We start from the raw sequence: 19569 nt of genomic DNA, 5'->3' as shown, positions 1-19569 counted from the left end.
TAAATTATACAATATTTATAAAAAATTAAAATTAAAATTTAAACTAACAATAGTAAATATTGTACAATTTTATTTTTATCTGTGTCCCTTTCTCTAAAGAAATTCTATTATAGTCCACATAATCTAGGGATCTTTCCTTGTTCAGCCGCTGCTTAGAATATCTATATATCCCACTACTAACACGTATTAATCACGTTATCCTGTCTAAATACGGTTGGACGTTACGTTAAAGGTTCATTGAAACACACTATGAATTACGGATAGTCCTTAAACAGACTTGATATTCCATGCGATCAGACAGATGTTGTACATGTGTTTCGCCGAACCCACAATCTCAAACTGTTGTACCTGACACGTGTTTGTCATCTCCTTTTGCAAAGCAAGCTCTTTCCCTCCCAGCTCTTAGGATCGATCAAGCTTGCCTATAAGAGTAGGGCACTGCAAATTAAACTTACATATACTGCAAATTAAACTTACACATCGGAAAATGCCACCGGCAGCAGCTCCGACAAGGGGCCGAACACAAGCGTTGTGGCGTGTGCGCCTTGTCTCGGCGTTAAGGACCATTCTAGCATGCACCATAGTGGCCTGCACCACCCTGTATGGCCCGGCACCTCTTAGGCACTTACTTACATATCCTGCCTTTTCCTACGTAACAACCATCCTAATCGTGTCGGACGCAACGCTCGGGGATGCTCTCCGAGGTTTTTGGCATGCTCTCTTCGCTATTGTTCAGGTTTTGATCCTCTCTGTACTCAGCCTGCGGATACTCGGACCTGCTCGGTTCAACAACGGGCTAGCGGCGGTGGCTGTGGCAATCAATGCATTTTTGGTGGCAGTGCCTGAGTCGACATCCTTCATCTCTAAGCGGATCGCATTTGGGCAGATTGTGATTGTGTACGTAGGTGCTGTCGTTCATGGCACACAAACTGGATCTTTCATGCACCCGGTTCATGTCGCGTCGAGTACTGCACTTGGAGCCTTGGCTTCCGTCCTGGCGATGCTGTTTCCCTATCCCCACCTAGCCTACTTCGAGGTAATTTCTGTTTTCGTGCCGGCCAGTGAAAAAACCGAAGAAAGATTCATCCAATCATGTTTATTGAATCATACATATATATGAGATAAATGCTAAACGTGCAGCCAAATAAATATATTAATCCAATGTTTGATTAAAGGGTTTTACCTTTGTTGTTATTAATATATTTGTTTGGGTTTACCATTTTGTTGAAATATTTTCTTAAGAGGAGATCCATGGCTTAGTTCCATCCTAAGATGACCGAAACAGTTGACGCAACCCAGGAAGTGAGCAACCCAATTCCCAGTTAATCAGTCGGCTAGCTATTTGAATTATACCAGCAGGTGATATAATTCAATTTTCTTTTACACTTTTGTATAATTCAATTTTCTTTTACACTTTTGTAAAGTGTAAAAGAAAATTGAATTGGTCTTGAAATTGAGAGTTAAACCAACCATTCATGTAGATTAAGCATTAGGTTCCGAGATTCATGTATCCATGGATACATAGTTTGGCAGCAATATTGAGAACAAAAATATGCATGCGAATGGGATTCTGAAACTCTTACGGCTGATATTATAGATGCCCAGTAAGAGAACAAATATTAAAATACTACGTACCCAGCCAAAAAGAAAAATGGATGGCTTCTTTTTTTCTAAGTCAAACAGTGCAGGTTGACCATGAAGTTCATGGAAATTGATACGTCACCCATTTTCTTGCTGCCATGTAAGGGATTCTGGGTCCACCGACAATAGCCGTCGATTGTGTATATTAAGCTAGCTAAACAACAAACGCATGAACAACTTTTACAGATTCTTTTGAGCTTTAAAAAAAAAAGGAAAAAAGAAAAACAGACACTATGAAAGCATCTTAGGGCTTCTATATATCTTTGTTACGGGCTTTTTAGATCTTCATGTTCGTAGATCTCTTCAATAATTCATGCACTTTGTACTTGGGAATATGTGAATTCTCTTTTTCTGTTTTTTATATTTATTTTACTTGCAAACAGTATGTGAAATACAATCGTTATATGGTTGGCACAACAAGATTTCAATTATTAAAAACATTTAAAATTATATTTTCTTATAAATCAAATATTGTCGGGTCTACAATGGAGAGGAAATGTGATCCTGATCTACATGACCTCTTCATGCACATCAATATATATATATTTTAATTTAGTTCCTAATATTTTATTTATAACAGGAAAGGAAAACAAGGCGGTTATATGCTGATAATGGTTGGGGGAGGTTAAAAAACTTGTTGGACGCCTTCTTTGCCCAAAACAACACAGCTATGCTTGACCTGATTTCTCAAGCCAAGTTCCTTTCTAAAACAGGAGCCAAGCTACTTAAAAGAATCCAAGACAATAAGGTAAGCCAATGTTCATAGGTATCATGCATCTCAGATAGAAGCATTTCAATTATTTAAAAGTTTAAAAAAAAAATTCTAGAAATCATTTATGTCCTTGTGAACAGGAAGGCGTGTTATGGGAAAGACCTCAGAGGAAATTCTTAAAACGCAGTTGCATTGACCCAGTAGAAAAGTTGCAGCTCATGGAAATTCCTATAAGAGGGATGGAAATGGCCTTAGCTAATTCTCACATTTCCGGCACCAACAGTACCGACACCAACAGCATGATGAATGAAGAGCTCAGAGAAGTTTTAGGATGTTTGAGAGTACAACTTGGCCAAAAGTTCGAGCAAGCAAAGGGCTCTGTCCCTTTTGACTCAACGACAGCTACAGAGACAATGGAAGAACATTTAGACAAGTACCTCTGGAAGTTCCAAAGCAATCCCATAACCCAAGAAGAGTTGCCAATTCTCTTCTTCCTGTACAGTGCGGGACTCCTCCATGGCTTTACCAATGCTCAAATCCCTGACACTGAAGAATCCACCGACTTAGAAAAGCAAGCATTAATGCTTAGCTTCAAAAGGACCTGGACAATTCTTGACATGTTACCGACTAGCCAGAGTTTGGTTTTTGCTTTCAAGTGTTCGCTTTCTCTTGGTTTTGCTGTTTTGTTCGGTTTGATGTACGACAAAGAAAATGGATATTGGTCAGGTCTCACTATAGCCATCAGTTTTGCAACAGGAAGACAACCCACATTTGCTGTTGCAAATGCTCGAGCACAAGGCACAGCTATGGGATCAGTCTATGGAATCCTATGTAGCTATATTTTCCAAAGATTCGAGGATTTAAGGCTCTTAACACTTATACCTTGGATTGTTTTCACCAGTTTTCTAATGCATAGCAGAATGTATGGCCAAGGCGGTGGAATTTCAGCAGTTTTAGGGGCATTATTAATCTTAGGTAGGAAAAATTATGGCCGCCCAAGTGAATTTGCAATAGCCAGAATCGTAGAGGCATGCATTGGGTTAACTTGTTTCCTCGTTGTAGAGATTCTCTTGAATCCAGCAAGAGCAGCAACCCTGGCAAAATCTGAACTTTCAGGGAGCTTGGAGGCACTTCAGGATTGGTTCAGCAACATGATTCCCTGTCGTAGCCAGAAGAACATGCGAGGTTCAATTTTTCTGGCACTTAGAGAGAAGCAGAACAAGCTGAAAACCAATGTCAAGCAATTAGAAAAGTTCATTGCAGAGGCAGAATTGGAGCCTAATTTCTGGTTCTTGCCTTTTCATGGATCTTGCTATGGTAAGCTCCTTGCATCTTTGTCAAAGATGATGGACCTTCTAACCATTGTGGCCTATCAAATAGAATTCCTCTCACAAGTACGGAAGATCATTGGAGTTGATATTAAGGAGCTCTGGGAAAGCATAGATGATGATCTAGAGCTATTCAAGAAAAAGGTTGGGTCTTCATTGAAATGCCTGAAAAAGTTGACTTCAATCAAGACCCTCGCAGCACTAGAAAAAGAGTTGCAAAAGAAAATCGTGTCTCATGACGCTGAGTTAGGAAAATCAGCAAATGCAAATGCACTGAGGCTGTTGTGTACAGATGAAGAAGAGGTTGATGGCATTCTCAGTTCTTTCCTTCAACACTTGAATGAAGAAACTAACAAGATTTATGCTAACGAATGTGAGAAGAAGCTTAAGAGCCAAATGGTTCTTTGTCTGGGTGGCCTGGGCTTTTGCATCGGTAGTTTGATGAGAGAGACAATGGAGATCGAGAAAGAAATAAAAGAACTTTTGAAATGGGAGAATCCCTCGAGCCATGTAAATTTGAACGAAATTTCCTGTAAAATCAATATTTTGAACAGATAATATCTATGTTTGTGTACATATCTATTCACTATAGATAAAGAGCGAGTTTAAACTTTTTTCTTGACAGTTTAATGGACAAAAATATCCTCCAATGTGTCACAAGCTAGCTTCGGCTTATTCGATTACCCTTTCGGTAATTTCCCGTTGTTCTTAGATGGTTAAGGATCGACGGTCCCAAGAAATAACGCTCAAGGAAAACCCTTCTTCCTGCCATTTGAGTGCGGGCAAGAACTAGAAGATTGGCCAGCAAATCTCCACGCGTATCTGTGGTCATCTATTACATCGTCTGCATAGGATGGCCATCTCAGACATTGAATTTCCCAAAGGCATGGCATTTTTAGATTTTTTGCATACGGAATCCCCTCTCTCACTATCCCAAGAAGACGCATGGCATTTCCTGAAAGCTCTAGAACGAATCATAATGCGGAATAAACATTTGAAATGAATCATAAAATCAAAATATATAATTAAAGCATACTTCTGGCCATTGATGATATTCCCTGTTTCTCTCTGTTTTCTAAATTTTTTTTTTTTTTTTGGTGAAGAGACGGGGCCACATGTCCGATAGTGGCCCCTTCCCAATTTTATAAAAGAAAACCCTCATTTATAGCGGAGAAATACCATAGAAGAACAAATAAATATAAGGACTACAAAAACCAAAAGAGAGACACCCAGCAAAGAAAACAAATACATATAAACATGAGCCACAACCATCCAAACGCTAGTATGCCTTAAAACCGAAAAGAAGGAAAACCATATCTATCCAGTCGAACCATTCCTTGTGCAACCCGTGGCAACCTCTCATTCTCGTCATATCTTTTATTAACTCCCTCTTCTCCATCCCTTACCAAAAAATCCACAACTTGGTTACCCTCCCGCAAAATATGAGAGATAGTAAATATCATACCTTCCAGGCCTTCGATTAACTGCTCCCAAAAATCCCACAAGTACCACACATTACAAGCCTTTGTAGTCACCCAATGCACTATCAAAGCAAAATCGCTTTCTAATTCCACCCAATAAAAACCATTCACTTTGCACATCCTAATACCTCATGACAAAGCTCTCAAGTCCGCAACATTATTTGTACCAAACCCGAAAAATTTTGAAAAAGCCGCTTTGACTTTTCCTTGATGGTCTCTAATCACTCCACCTCCACCACAAGTCCCCGGGTTGCCCCTACAACTCCCATCCACATTTAGTTTTACCCATCCCGACTTCGGTTTCAACCATTTGACCACCCTTATATTGCGGTTAATAATTTGCTTGATAGGCACATTAAGTATTGCTAATAAATTATTATCCGTAGCTGATAATCTACTGCATTTAGTGATGTTTTCCGAGATTTGGGACAACCAGAATTTCACCGAAATCCAAATGGCCTCAAGTGATTCATACATAGACTCCATTCTGGCTTTACACCTATGAAGCCACAGACGCCAAGTAATAAGGCTCGGAATTAAGCCTACTAGAATCTCACGTTGTGAGGACCTCTTCGCACAGCTGAACCATGCAGAAACCCGAGCACGCCAACTGCTGAAACCCATGCACCGAACGCCCAGCGTAGCAGTTGCTTTCTCCCAAACTGCCTTCGCAACATCCCCTGAACATAATACATGATCAAGCATTTCCAAGCTTCCTCTAACACAGCAATCACATCTGGACGCAAGTGCGACTCCCATATCAGTTATTCGCATATCAACAAGTAAACTGCGAAACCAAGCCTCCCAAACACAGACCACCACTCGTCTAGGGAGCAAATTATGCCACAACCACCCCTTCCAAGGGAGCTCTTCACTTCTTACTCTGGTAATATTCCAAGCTAATGTTGTTGTGAAAATGTCATTTCTATTCGATTCCCATATATATACATCAAACCCTTCCTTCCTAGCCATTACCGATTGCATGATCTCCCTTGCTCTATTTTCACTAACCAAATCTATGAGTGCATTCTCATCCCACACGTTGCCAATCCATAAATCCTTCACTCTAACCATCGGGTTAACTATATCTTGGACTTGAACACTTAGGGGTCCGCTCAATAACCACTTAACATGCCAAAACGACACATTCCCCTCCTTGATCCGCACCCTAGTATTTTCCTGAACCTCTAGAAATACCTGCATCATAGCCTTCCATAAACGTGAACCAGTTTCCTTTGAAGCTGCCATTACCAGATTCTCATCCCTCGCATACTTCGCACGAAAAAACTGCACCCAAAGGTTGTCCATCGTGATGAGACGCCATACTAACTTCATGTGCATCCCTCTCTACATATCTTTAAAATCCCGTACACCTAATCCCCCTTCATATATTGGCTTGCAGATAGACGACCAGGAGACCCATTTCCTCTTCGGCTTTCCGTGATGTGTCCCCCAGAAGAAAGTTGACAAGATTGAATTAAGCTTGGATAAGAGAATCTGAGGAACATTGAGAACTGCCAACAAGTGAGTTGCCATGCACGACAACACATGCTGGATCAACGTTAGCCGACCAGCTTGAGATAATGTCTTTACTTTCCAACCCGCCACCTTATTGAGTATTTTGTTAACCAATGGCTCCAAAAGTCTAGCAGTAAGATGTCCTGTTACCAGAGGCACTTCCAAATACATTGTTGGAAAAGACCCCTCCGCAAACCTTGTGCTATTAAGTAGGCCACACCTTCGATCGTAAGGAATTTTTTTTTACATAAAGAGAGCTGATTTTTCTTTATTTATGGCTTGACTAGACCATTGAGCATATTGTTCCAGAGTTCGGATGAGCCTTCTAACTGATTTCTTCACACCATTTGCAAAAATAAGAAGGTCATCCGCATAGAGAAGATGCGAGATCAAAGGTGCACCTCTCGGAATATAATATGGCGATATTCGTTCATGATTAAAATTCTAGTAAGGACTTCCTGCATAATGATAAATAAATAAGGCGAGAGAGGGTCCCCTTGGTGCAACCCTCACGTAGGTTTAAAAAAACCCTTATAATTGTCGTTCATCATAATCGAAAACCAAGGAGAATTCATGCAATTTTCTACCAAACCACAAGCTCGGTCTGCAAAACCAAAACTTCTTAGAACCATACTCAAAAAATTCCAATCCACTCTATCATATGCTTTCGCCATATCTATTTTCAATATAACATTTCCTCCCTTTGTCTTACAATGAAGAGTATGTACCATTTCTTGAGCAAGGGTAATATTCTAAAAAATACTCCGCCCTGGAACAAAAGCACCTTGCTCCCAAGAAATCATCCGAGGAAGCAAACTCGCCAACTGATTCACAAGGATTTTTGAAAAAATTTTATATGCCGCGTTACAGAAGCTAATCGGCCTGAACTTATCAAAACTGTGAGGATCCTGCACTTTGGGAATAAGAACTATGTAAGAAGCTGAATAAAATCTAGTTAGCGGTGTACCTCGAAAAAAATCACGTGCAGCTTCTAACACATCCCATTTAACAATAGGCCAGCAATGCATATAAAATTCAGAACTAAAACCATCTGACCCGGGACTGCTTAGTTTAGGAATAGAGGACAAAGCCATCCAAACCTCCTCTTCCGTAGGCTCCTTAACAAGTTCGTGGTTTTCCTCCGCATTCACCACCGTTGATAATAAACCACTTAATTTTGGTATTCCCGTAGGCCCCTCCCCCGTAAGGAAGTTTTGAAAGTGCACCACTGCTGCATTGTGAATATCTTCCCGAGACTCCAGAACAACTCCATTTGGTATAGTCATTTTTGAGACTACAGAAGCCTTCCTATGTTGATTGACCACGGCATGATAAAACTTTGAGTTACGATCTCCTTCTATGATCCATCTCTTTTTGGCCTGTTGAGACAACCGGATCTCTTCCCTGTTTTCCCACCTTTCTAACTCTACTTTTGTATGCAAATACTCTTGTTCTAATTCTGTTAAATGACCCTCTTGCAACCGCGCCTCCAGAAGTTCCACTTGCGCATCTAACTCCTTAATCGACTGATCTATTCAGCCAAATGTCTCCTTATTCCACTTCCTAAGCACTGGCTTCAGTTTTTTCAATTTTGCCACCAAGCATACTAAGCCAAACCCAAGTACCGATTCTCTCCAAACCCCCTCCACACACTGAAGAAAATTCTCATGAGTGCTCCACATACTTTGGAATCGGAATGGAGTCGGGCCATATTTCTGGGTCTCCATCTCAAGCTTAATTAACATAGGACAATGATCCGATGTCTTTCACTTTAAGTACTCCATACACCCATTCGGGAACCTCTGAGAGAAGGCCAAGTTCAGAAGAGCTCTATCAAGATGTGCCCAACTCCTCGACGGACCGCAATGCCCATTGCACCACGACATTCTACCTCCGTTACCTATCATCTCCACAAGACCACAGTTGTGTATACAAGAATTAAATTCCGACATAGCAAATAGTGATCTCGAATTACCTCCAATACGCTCTTGGTCTTCTCGGATTATATTGAAATCCTCTACCACCATTGAAGGAATGCTATCATCACGCATAGCCTCTATATCTTGCCAGAGCAACCTTCTTTCCACTGGATTACATTTTGCATATACAAAAACCACACTGATGCAATCCTCTCCCTTGCTAAAGCAACCTGAAATCATTTGGTCTGACATACCATGCACTTCAAAAGTTCAAAAGACAATTCATCAATCCAAAATACCCAAATCTTGCCTCCCATAGCTTCATTGGCACAGTATAAAGGATAACCAAAAACATTTGCCCAGTACACCATCACCTCCTCATCAGCAAAAGGTTCCACAAGTATTAAAACCGATGGTTTGTATTGCCTTATCAATTTCCTAAGTCTCCTTTTTGACATACGTAAACCCCGCACATTCCAAACCATCATTTTATCAATCATAGATTCAGTCTTTCAGGCCTAGAAATAGCCCGAGGATTTTGTCGCACGGTCTGCCTTGTAGTTCTTTTCATAGGTGGACCTGTGTTATTCAAATCGGATTCTGAACCATATCCTGTCGATGCTGCCAGTACCTCTGTGGGTTCCTCAATTTCCTGGTCTGACCCATATTTGTCCTCCCGCATAGCCCCTATTTTTGTATTCTCCATTTCCAACAATTCATAAACCACATCCTTCTGTCCCTCAATCGGCTGCCTATCCCACGTTAAAATCTCCTGCATGGCCGTGACCTCCGTACAGGTCTCACTCTGTTCCACGTTAATTATAATCTCATCATAGACCCCATGTTGATCTTCCTGATATGTGTCCGCCGTCACCTCCCTTTCCGTCTCACAATTTGCCTCTTCAATGCCAGCATTCTGCTGCTCCGTATCAATATTCATTGCCATTACAGCATGTGCATCCTTTGTTTGTTTAGTAGAATTCTCCCCACCAGGTGCCTCTAAATTCGGATCTTTTTGCTGTTCCTCCTCTACCATCATACTAACACCACCAGAGTCCTCCCCATTCACATTATAGTCATGCTCCTTCTTCAATTCAGTTTGTTGTTCTTTTGTTTCCTCATGCAAACCTTTTCCTTTAACAAGCCATTCCTTAACCTTTTTGTAGTTTTTATGAGTTCGATCAATCTGAACTGGCTTTCCCATCCCTACCTTGCATACATTTTCCAAGTGCCCCTACCGACGACATCGTTTACAATAAAAACTTTGCTTCTCATACCTCACCTCCTGCCAAATAGTCTTATGTGCCGATACAACAATTGGGAAACCTTGGACTTTTTCCTCCAGCAAATTAATTTCCATACATAACCTTGCACCCGAAGCCCTAGTCTTGTTAAGAGTTGCATTATCAGTGCCTAAAAAACGTCCAAACCTTGTCGCCAAGATCTGCAAGCAATCAATTCGATACATGTGCAACGGTAGCCGTGGCAAGAATACCCATTGTGGTGCCAAAGAGGGTTCTTTCTTCAAATCAAAATCTTTGGTCCATCGAAACAATCGAAATGCATACCCTTCTATAACCCTTCCTTCTCTCGCCCATGCATGAATAAAATCATGTTCTGACTGTAAATTTAAGAACACATGATGCACATCCATGAAACTAATCGTTGGGATCTCAAGCAGACCCCACGTTTTAATCACCGCCAGCCTTATTTTATCAATAGACGGACGAGATTGCAGAAATTTCAACACCAACACATGCCGAAACTCCTCCGTTGCCCGTGTCATCTCAACCTCAGAGAACACAAAACCTTGTTGGCCATCAACCTCCACAAGGTATCGCATCGGCAACTTAAAACTTGGCGCTGACGATGGTTTAGAAACTGCATGGGCATAAGAAAAAGGTTGATCTGGGATCCCCGCTGGTGTAGTGGACACCAGAGGGGCGGTTGCCGCCTCCATGCAGCAACCCTACTCGCATAAAGTGAAAGAACGTCGAAAACAGAAATTCTGAAATATACGGAGCTCAAAACCACTGTTTTCTTCCTCATTTTGGCACTTCCAGACTAATCTACTAAACTTACTTTAGATGGTGTAAGACTGAAGGAATTGAGTTGAGTGAGTTTGGAGACCAAACAGTGGTATTTATAGCCAAAGCTTCCATCAAGTTTTGGCAACACATGTCCCACGTTCTCAAATTATCATGAAGACAGTTCAGAACGATTTCAAACATGGAGTAGATAACTTCAAAACTCTTGAGATGAAGGGGAGTTGGAGACCCATTCTCTTAACCACTTCCGAGAGAAACAGTCAACATTCTCCCACTTGGTCCACACTTCACATCTTAAATCCATCGATAATCTGTATTAAGTAATAAGTACATGAATCATGATGATAAGTCCTCTTATGACGAGTATTATCTTCCATGTATTACCATGTATTTATTTCTTAAAATTTATGTGGCAACAATTTCTTAATGAATAAACCCTATGTTTTTTCTTGGTCCAACACATATAAATTTTTCTCAAATTAAATTAAGGTGCACATCAATATGAGAAAAATATCAAAATAATGAAGATTTTCATTAAAATAATATTGTTCATACAATGAAAAATTACACAATGGAATCAAGTCCCATATTTATTACATAATCCTTGAATTTCAACGGTGGCATGCCCTTAGTCAAAGGATCAACTATCATTGACTCAGTGTTGACGTGCTCAATGACCACTTTCTTTTCTTTAACAAGTTCTCTTATGGCTAAATACTTAATGTTGATGTGTTTATTTCTACTCCCACTATTGTTGTTCTTTGCCATAAAAACAACAACTAAATTGTCGCAATATATTCTCAATGGCTTAGTGATAGAGTCCATAACTCTAAGTCCAAAAATGAAACTCTTAAGCCATATACTATGAGAAGTAGCCTCAAAATAGAAGATGAACTCAACTTCCATAGTGGAAGTGACAACCAAAGTTTGTTTGGCACTCCTCCATGATACAGCTCCACTGGCCATCAAAAAAATGTATCCTGATGTTGATTTATGTGAATCAATACAACCAGCAAAGTCAGAATCTGAGTAGTCAATTACTTCCAGATTGTCGGTCTATCTATACATAAGTATGTAGTATTTGGTTCCTTGAAGGTACCTCATTAGTTGCTTTACAACTCTCTAGTGGTCTAAACCTAGATTACTCTGATATCGTCCCAACATTCCTACAACAAATGCAATGTCAGGTGTTGTGCAGACCTGAACATACATTAGGCTTCCGATAGTAAAAGCATATAGAATGTTCTTCATTTGTTCTCTTTTAAGGTCGTTCCTTGGACATTAGTTCAAATTGAACCTATCACCCTTCAAAATGGGGGCTACACTTGGTGAACAATCATTCATTCAAAATCTCTCTAAAACTTTATTAATGAAGGTTTCCTGAAACAGACTCAAGATACCTTGAAATTTGTTTCTATAAATCTTAATGCCAAAGGTATAAGATGTCTCACCCATATCCTTCATATCGAAATTCTCAGAGAGAATTATTTTACCTCATGCAGCATACCCTTGTTATTATTTACTAATAAAATGTCATCCACATATAAAACAAGAAAATAGATTTTACTCCCACTGACCTTCTGGTATATATATTGATCCATAATGTTTTCTACAAAACCGAATGAAGAAATTACATTATGGAATTTCAAATACCATTGACGGGATGCCTATTTTAAACCGTATATGGACTTCTTGAGCTTGCAAACCAATTGCTCACCATAACTAGAGGGGAATTCTTCAGGTTATTTCATGTAAACCTCATCTTCTAGATCTCCATTGAGAAATGCCATTTTCACATCCATTTATTGTAACTTGATTCACTCAAAATAATGCTTCCAAGTATAAAAGCATGTTCAGAATATAGTATGAGTGCCCAAGGTCATTTCCACAAGGACAACTATGTTAAAACCCAACAAAATGTAAATAAGTAAAACAACATAAATCAAGTGGAAGTAAAGTATGGTAGACAAATTCCCTTTATGAGAGAGGTTTGTTTTCAAATGCGGAGAGATTAATCAGGGGTTGTGTGCAATGGGTTGCACTGAATGTAGGATGATTTAGTAGTGTGACAAGTGAAACAAGGGATTCAATTCTTCTAAGGATAACACAAATGTAAAAACTAAATTAACAATATTTAAATTTGGGACAAAAAGAATGTAAAATGCAAATAAAGTCTTTAAAACTTAGAACTGGAAAGTATTTGTCAGAAAATGTAAATACTAGGGACACAGGGTTAGGGTTTCCTCTACCGTCAGGTTATAGTTGTTGGGTGCATCTGCTCATGTTAACTCAATCAAGAAATTAACACTTAAGAACAAATAATAGTAAAACTCAGATGAAGGCACAGATAGAAATAAAACCCTCACCGCATTATCATCTAATTTTATCTCAAGGCTCACAGTGGATAGATCCTTGATTATTTCAAGGTCTTGATGTGTCGTAAGTCTACAATAGGTCAAGAACAAGAGATCTTTCCAAACCGATAGTAAATAGAGCATGAAAATACAGCAACAGATTTAGGTTAAGTAAAACATCAGCAAATAACCATCGACGATGGAGGAAGGAAACCTCTTCCTTTGCAACCCTAGCTATGGAAACTAGCCCCAAATCATCATTTGATAGATAATTTGGAAACCCTAAAAAGTAAGAAAAACTACAATCGTTCTCAAAACAGAAAGTAACTAAAGATTCAAAGTATGAATGCGAATCAATGATCCTCCTTTGTGGTGCGCCTCTTCTCCTTTTATTCCCTCCTTCCATCATCTCCATCTTCTCTCTCTTCTAACCGTTTCTCTCTAGTTCTAGGTTCTGCCCTCTAAGGGTTTAGGTGTTTCTCAATCTTTCTTGATGATTGAGAATAAGCTGCAGCAGAGGCCTTTACATATGTCGGGCTTGAGCTCAAGATTGGGCCACATGCTAGTTTGGACTTTAATTCTCATGACTGGGCTTTAATACCTACAAGCAGAACAATTAGTCCATCAAACAAGTAAAATGGTGAATTTATTCTCTTAACTAGCAATTCCAAAGGTCAAGCCTTTTGTCTAAAAATCTCACAACTAATCTCACTTTTTGGACTACTCAATCTCGATTTCTCTCACTTCTAGGCAGATATTATAACCAAAATATCTTGACAATCACAACTCTAAGTCAAAATGGGCTACTAATGCCAAAATAATGCACAAGGAATTATTCTTAGATAGAGGAGAGAAAGTCTCTGCATAATCAATTCCTTCTTTCTGAGTGAATCCCTTAGCAACTAGTCTTGCCTTGTATCTCTCAATGTTACCCAATGAGTCTCTCTTTGTCTTAAAAACTCATTTACATCCAATGGTTTTTACCCCTTTAGGCAACTCAACAAGATCCCAGACTCCATTACTCTTCATAGAATTCATCTCTTCCTTCATAGCATTGTACCATAATTCTGATTCTTTGCAACTCATGGCTTGTGAAAATGACTTAGGATCATTTTTTACTCTAGTGTTGTAGTCAGACTCTTGTAGATACACAACATATTAATAGGAATTGCTGATCTCCTAGGCCTAATAGATCTTCTTAATATACCATCATATTCTTGAGAAGTATGTGGTTCAACTTGTTGTTCAAAAGTTCTTAGCAACTCTTGAACTTCTTGATCTACTGGAATGTTGTCAGCAGCTTGTGGAACTTCAACGACTGGTTGTTCAACACCAGCTCGTACTTGACGGTTTCTATGAACAATAACCAATCTATCACTTGAGGTGGAATGTTGAGATTCTAAATGATCATTCTCAGAAACTATGTTCTTGGTTTGATCGCTCCCACTGATCAAGTCATTTTCAAGAAACTTTGCATTTCTTAATTCCACAATCCTAGTGCCGTGAGATGGACAATAAAATATGTAACCTTTAGACCTTTCAGCATATCCAATGAATACCCAATAATGGTCCTTGGGCTTAGCTTCTTCTTTGTTTTCCAAAGGACATCCCAAACGCGCATATGTCGCAAACTAGGTTTCCAACATTTCCATAATTCAAATGGCGTTTTAAAAACAGCCTTGGTTGGAACTTTGTTTAATATATATACTACCTTCTTAAGTGCTTCAACCCACAAGGATTTAGGAAGATTTGAGCTATTAAGCATACTCCACAACATGTCCAATAATGTTCGGTTTCTTCTTTCTGCTACATCATTCTGGTCTAGTGAACCAGGCATGGTGTATTGGGCAACAATCTCATGCTCTTGAAGAAACTTTGCGAATGGCCCAGGTACTTGTCCATCCTCTGTGTATCTACCATAATATTCTCCACCTCTATCTGATCTCACAATCTTAATTTGCTTATCGCATTGTTTCTCTACTTCAGCCTTAAAGATCGTAAAGGCATCTAATGCTTCGTTCTTATTATAAAGCATGTACAGATACATATATTGTGACTAATCATCTATAAAAGAGATGAAATATTTTTGACCATGTGAGTCCATATCTAGACTACATATATCAATATGTATGATTTCTAATATATTCGAACTCCTATTGGCACCTTCTTTAATTTGCTGGTTTGCTTTCCCTTTATATAATCCACACAAGTTTCAAAATCAGTAAAATTCAGAGTATTTAGTACTCCTTCATTTACTAATCTTTTAACTCTTTCAATGGAGATATTACCTAATTTTCGGTGCCGCAATTTTGAAGAATTCTCATTGATAACACATCTTTTAGTGCTAGTGTAAACATGTATTGAATCATAACTGGTATTGTTTTGTAAATTAATGTAGTAAAAATCATCAGACAATGTTCCATTTCCAACACAATCAAATTTATAAAATAAACTAAATGATAAATTTGAAAAATTAAAGGAATATACATTTCTTGAAAAAATTGGAACATAAAAGGTCTTTTCTAACTTCAAAAAAAATCCACTACTCAATATTAAATAGCAAGTTCATATAGCTACCACATGCGAGCCCATCTTGTTTCCTGATAAGATGCATTGCTCACTTCCCATTGGCTTCCTTAAGTTTTGCAAATTGTGCAACGAATTCGAAATGTGGATTATTGATCCAAAGTCAATCCATCATGTGTTAATATTGACATTAACCATATTAAATTCATAATAAACAAACGAGGTTGGATTACCTTTGTTTGCAAGCCATTTTTGAAATTTGGCGCATTCCTTCTTCATGTGTCCTTTATTTTTACAAAAGAAACACTTAGAATCTTTCTTGATTCCAACATTAGTTTTGATAAGTATTTTATCTTTACCTTTCTTATTAGCTCGAGATTTCCCCTTTCCATGCGTTTTCAGCATTACACTTTCTCGTTGTTCTATCACCAGTCTCCCTTCTTCTTAAACACACATGGTCATTAGTTTATTAATTGACCAGTTATCTTTATATGTGTTGTATGAGATTTTGAAGCGTGCATATTGGTGCGGAAGGGTGTTCAGAATGTAGTGCACAAGGAAAGATTCCGACATTTCAACCTCGAGTTTCTTCAATTGAGTCACAATGTCCCTTATTTGCATGATGTGCTCGCGCACACCTTTCACATTAGTGAGCCTTAGGGATGAGAACTTCATGATTAGGGTACATGCTAGTGCCTTGTCTGAAATGACAAATTAATCATCAATGACTTTCAGCAAGTCTCGGACCTTTTCATGCTGATCAATAGAACTATGAATACTAGTAAAAGTTCTAATCTCAATGAACATCATGCTGAGGCAATTAGATTGCTCACATTGTTCATAAAGAATGATGTCTGCTGTAGTGCTGGTATCAGTGAATGCTGGTGGTTCGTCTTTCCTAATAGCATAGTCTATGTCCATCCACTTCAAATGAAAAAGAATTCTCTCCTTTTAGACCTTATAGTTATCTCCTATAAGTTCAGGGATATCATAACGAATATCATATAAACTTGCAGGTTATACAACTGCAAAAATTATAGATTATATGCTTATATTAAAACTGAGGCCTAAATAAAATTTCATGATTTACCAATGTAAATCATGCTTAAAAATTGAATCTAATGACATAAAAATTACTTGTTAGCTAAATTTTTAATTCAAATAAATTTAATTATTCTTTATGATAGAATTTATCAAGTTATTTCCTCAATAATCATGTATAAGGCCTATTTTACCGCAGAAAGAAATAGTATTACTAAGTACGTTTCCAAAAAAGATTTTTCTTTCCTAGACAGAACTTTAAGATTCTCAAAAAAGATTGGAGGGGTCACAATAGTCCAGCTTAAAATCCAGTCTCCTAAACAGAACCTCTTTAGATGTACACATTCATACTCCAACAGTAAATAGTTCATTAATGATTATAATTTGATATATATTCTATCTAATATTAAATTTTATGATAAAACTATCAAACTATTCAATTAATTCATAATTCATATGGGTAAGTTATGAATAATTTGATATTTTATCATAATTAATCATATAATAAAAATTCTTGTGGGATAAAATATATTTTACTAAGTATGATTAATTGAAATTAATGTCTAAATATTATTTATGTGATCCTAATCAATAATAATGTATGATTTTTATTTAATTAAAGATGTTGTGGCTATTCTCTAATTAAACAAAAATCATATTAATCACTGGACATTATACCTTCTATGCATAAGGATTAACCAAATATGAGAATAATTATAAATTACATAATTTTAACTAAAATTAACATATTATTATTATGTATAGAATATTCTCACAATTTAAGTATAATCATTGCATAATAAAACTATAATATTATGCATAACATTTAATTTCATGCTTTTAACTATATATATATACTCATCCAAAAATTGAATGTATTAATTTAGAGCAAAAATAATCAATTCATGCAAACTAAATATGAGCATAATTATTAAATTTGCACAACAATCATCTAAATTACACACAATTAAATCAAATAATAACTATATGCAAAAATGAGCAAAAATTTATAGCATGACCAAATAAATAAATATGCTAAATAAATATCAAGTGCTCCCTTTTTTTTTTTTATAAATTAAACAAAATTGATCTAAACGACATATCATTTTTCCAAAATGAAAATCGACGTTTCATTTTTTTCCTACACAGAATGAATGCTGACTAACCTAAACGACATGTCGTTTTTCTAAAATTGAAAACGACATGTCGTTTAGACACGTACTTAATGAAAAGGCACTCTAACTAAATGACGTGTCGTTTTTACCAAAACCGTAAACGACATGTCACTTAGCTCCAAATGAATAAAGGCTACCTATTAAACGGCATGTCTTTTAGCTCTATATAAATCCAACTAGGGGTCTACCCCATAGACCCCTCCCCACCCCCCGCCCCTGTATGAGGCGGAAGGGAAATTCCTTCCCCGTCCCGCATAACGGGATGCAAATTAGGGAGGCAATTCGTCCACCCCCTACATCACTACTGGACCTTGAGCCCAGAAACTGCTAAAATGGGCCTAAAATGGCCCACAAGCTTTTCTTTTTGGCCCAAAAAAGTTTCTAGGCCATTTTCAGCCTATAAACTTATAAGTAAAAAAAATTAAAAACCAAATTTAAAAAAAATTTACATGAATAAAAATTGATTTTATGGCTAATAATTACTAGTCAATCTAGTCTACTAAAAAAAAAAGTTACATGAATAAAAGTTACTAGCCTAATACCTAATAAACTAATAATAATAACTAAGCTATTATAAAATGGAAAGGCTAAACAATTACAAAATTACAAACATAAAAGTATCCAATAGACATTGTATCAATATTACAAATCATTAAATACAAAATATCAACAAATAATTCAAATTTTAAATATTCTAAAGAGAGAGTTGTGGCTTATCTTTGATTGTGACACTTAGGGTGGCCCGAGCTTGAGCACATATTCATATTATAGTGGAGCTAAACATCGTCTCATGTGTTGCTACAATAATTAATACTAAAATTAATACCAATGAAATCGAAAATAAATATAAATAAATCAAAATAATAAAATAAAAATAATTACCAGGTGGTCCAAATCCAGACTAATCACTCACTACCCTTCTCCTCATCGGTTTCCTTAAAATCTAAAATATCCGAAACATGAATATCCTTTCCTGTCGTCCAACTCTGTATACATATAAATGCCTCCACAGTTTTAGGAGATAATGAATTATGAAAAGGATCCAATATGCGACCTCCGGTACTAAAGGCTGACTTTGAGATAACGGTGCTAATAGGGATGACCAAAATACAACGGGCAATATCAGAAAGGATGAGATATTTCTTTGTTGCATTCTTTCACCATCCTAATATATTGAAATTATCATTATCATCTTGGACCATATTCACTAACAAATAGTTGTCCAACTCCGAAACCACATCCATAGATTGATGGACTAGTGTGGAATTTTGTGCGAGGGTCTTAGTTCACGACATTCTACACTTCTTTGTAGGAGGCCTAGTCACGGTGTCTATAGAAGACGTTGGGTAGGTGTATGTGTCTTAAATGCAATACCACTCTTAATTGTATTAAACTCATCATACAATTTAGCCAGGGTATCTCAGGCCATTTCACCAATAAGATCAGCCCATGCCTGATTTTGAGCAAGTCCCAAACCATATAACATGCCTGAAACTTTCAAATGGGGATCAAGAATAATAGCCACATATAACAAAATATTCATTCTACTCAAATCTCCTTAATATTTGTCATATTTTAGTATCATAGTCACTGTCATCTCCTTCATCCTTTCATTGGAACCTCTAGGCATATCTTCTCATTCTTATTTCACCCTACATATTTGTTGACAAAACTCATGAGATTTAGGATACAAAGAACCAAGTATATTCAATGTGACATCGTAAAAAAGTCCGAGAAAATCAACAAAAGTAGAAACCACCCAATCATCATCATTAGGCTTTCCTAATCCCCCGTGCTTATCAAAGTTTTGACATATTGGATGTTTT

General features: G+C 37.5%; 1 protein-coding gene across 1 annotated transcript; it reads left to right on the top strand.

Moving 5' to 3' along the window:
- The first annotated feature begins 226 nt into the window (after positions 1 to 226).
- Positions 227 to 4305, top strand: LOC122278161. Its single transcript, XM_043088269.1, has 3 exons — positions 227 to 1036; positions 2222 to 2389; positions 2494 to 4305. The coding sequence occupies exons 1-3, from the start codon at positions 488 to 490 to the stop codon at positions 4237 to 4239; spliced, it is 2463 nt and encodes an 820-aa protein (XP_042944203.1). The 5' UTR covers positions 227 to 487; the 3' UTR covers positions 4240 to 4305.
- Positions 4306 to 19569: the final 15264 nt, after the last annotated feature.

The sequence above is a fragment of the Carya illinoinensis genome, chromosome 10 (assembly GCF_018687715.1).
Source record: "Carya illinoinensis cultivar Pawnee chromosome 10, C.illinoinensisPawnee_v1, whole genome shotgun sequence".
NCBI lineage: Eukaryota > Viridiplantae > Streptophyta > Magnoliopsida > Fagales > Juglandaceae > Carya > Carya illinoinensis.
Note: the sequence above shows the minus strand (reverse complement) of the source record. Positions and strands in the feature narration are given on the sequence as shown.

Bases quoted from the DNA above. Each gene is read 5' to 3' on its own strand.
- LOC122278161 (XM_043088269.1), top strand. From the start codon at position 488: ATGCCACCGGCAGCAGCTCCGACAAGGGGCCGAACACAAGCGTTGTGG. The intron at 1,037-2,221 runs GTAATTTCTGTT...TATTTATAACAG, and splicing joins CCCACCTAGCCTACTTCGAG to GAAAGGAAAACAAGGCGGTT. The intron at 2,390-2,493 runs GTAAGCCAATGT...CCTTGTGAACAG, and splicing joins AAAGAATCCAAGACAATAAG to GAAGGCGTGTTATGGGAAAG.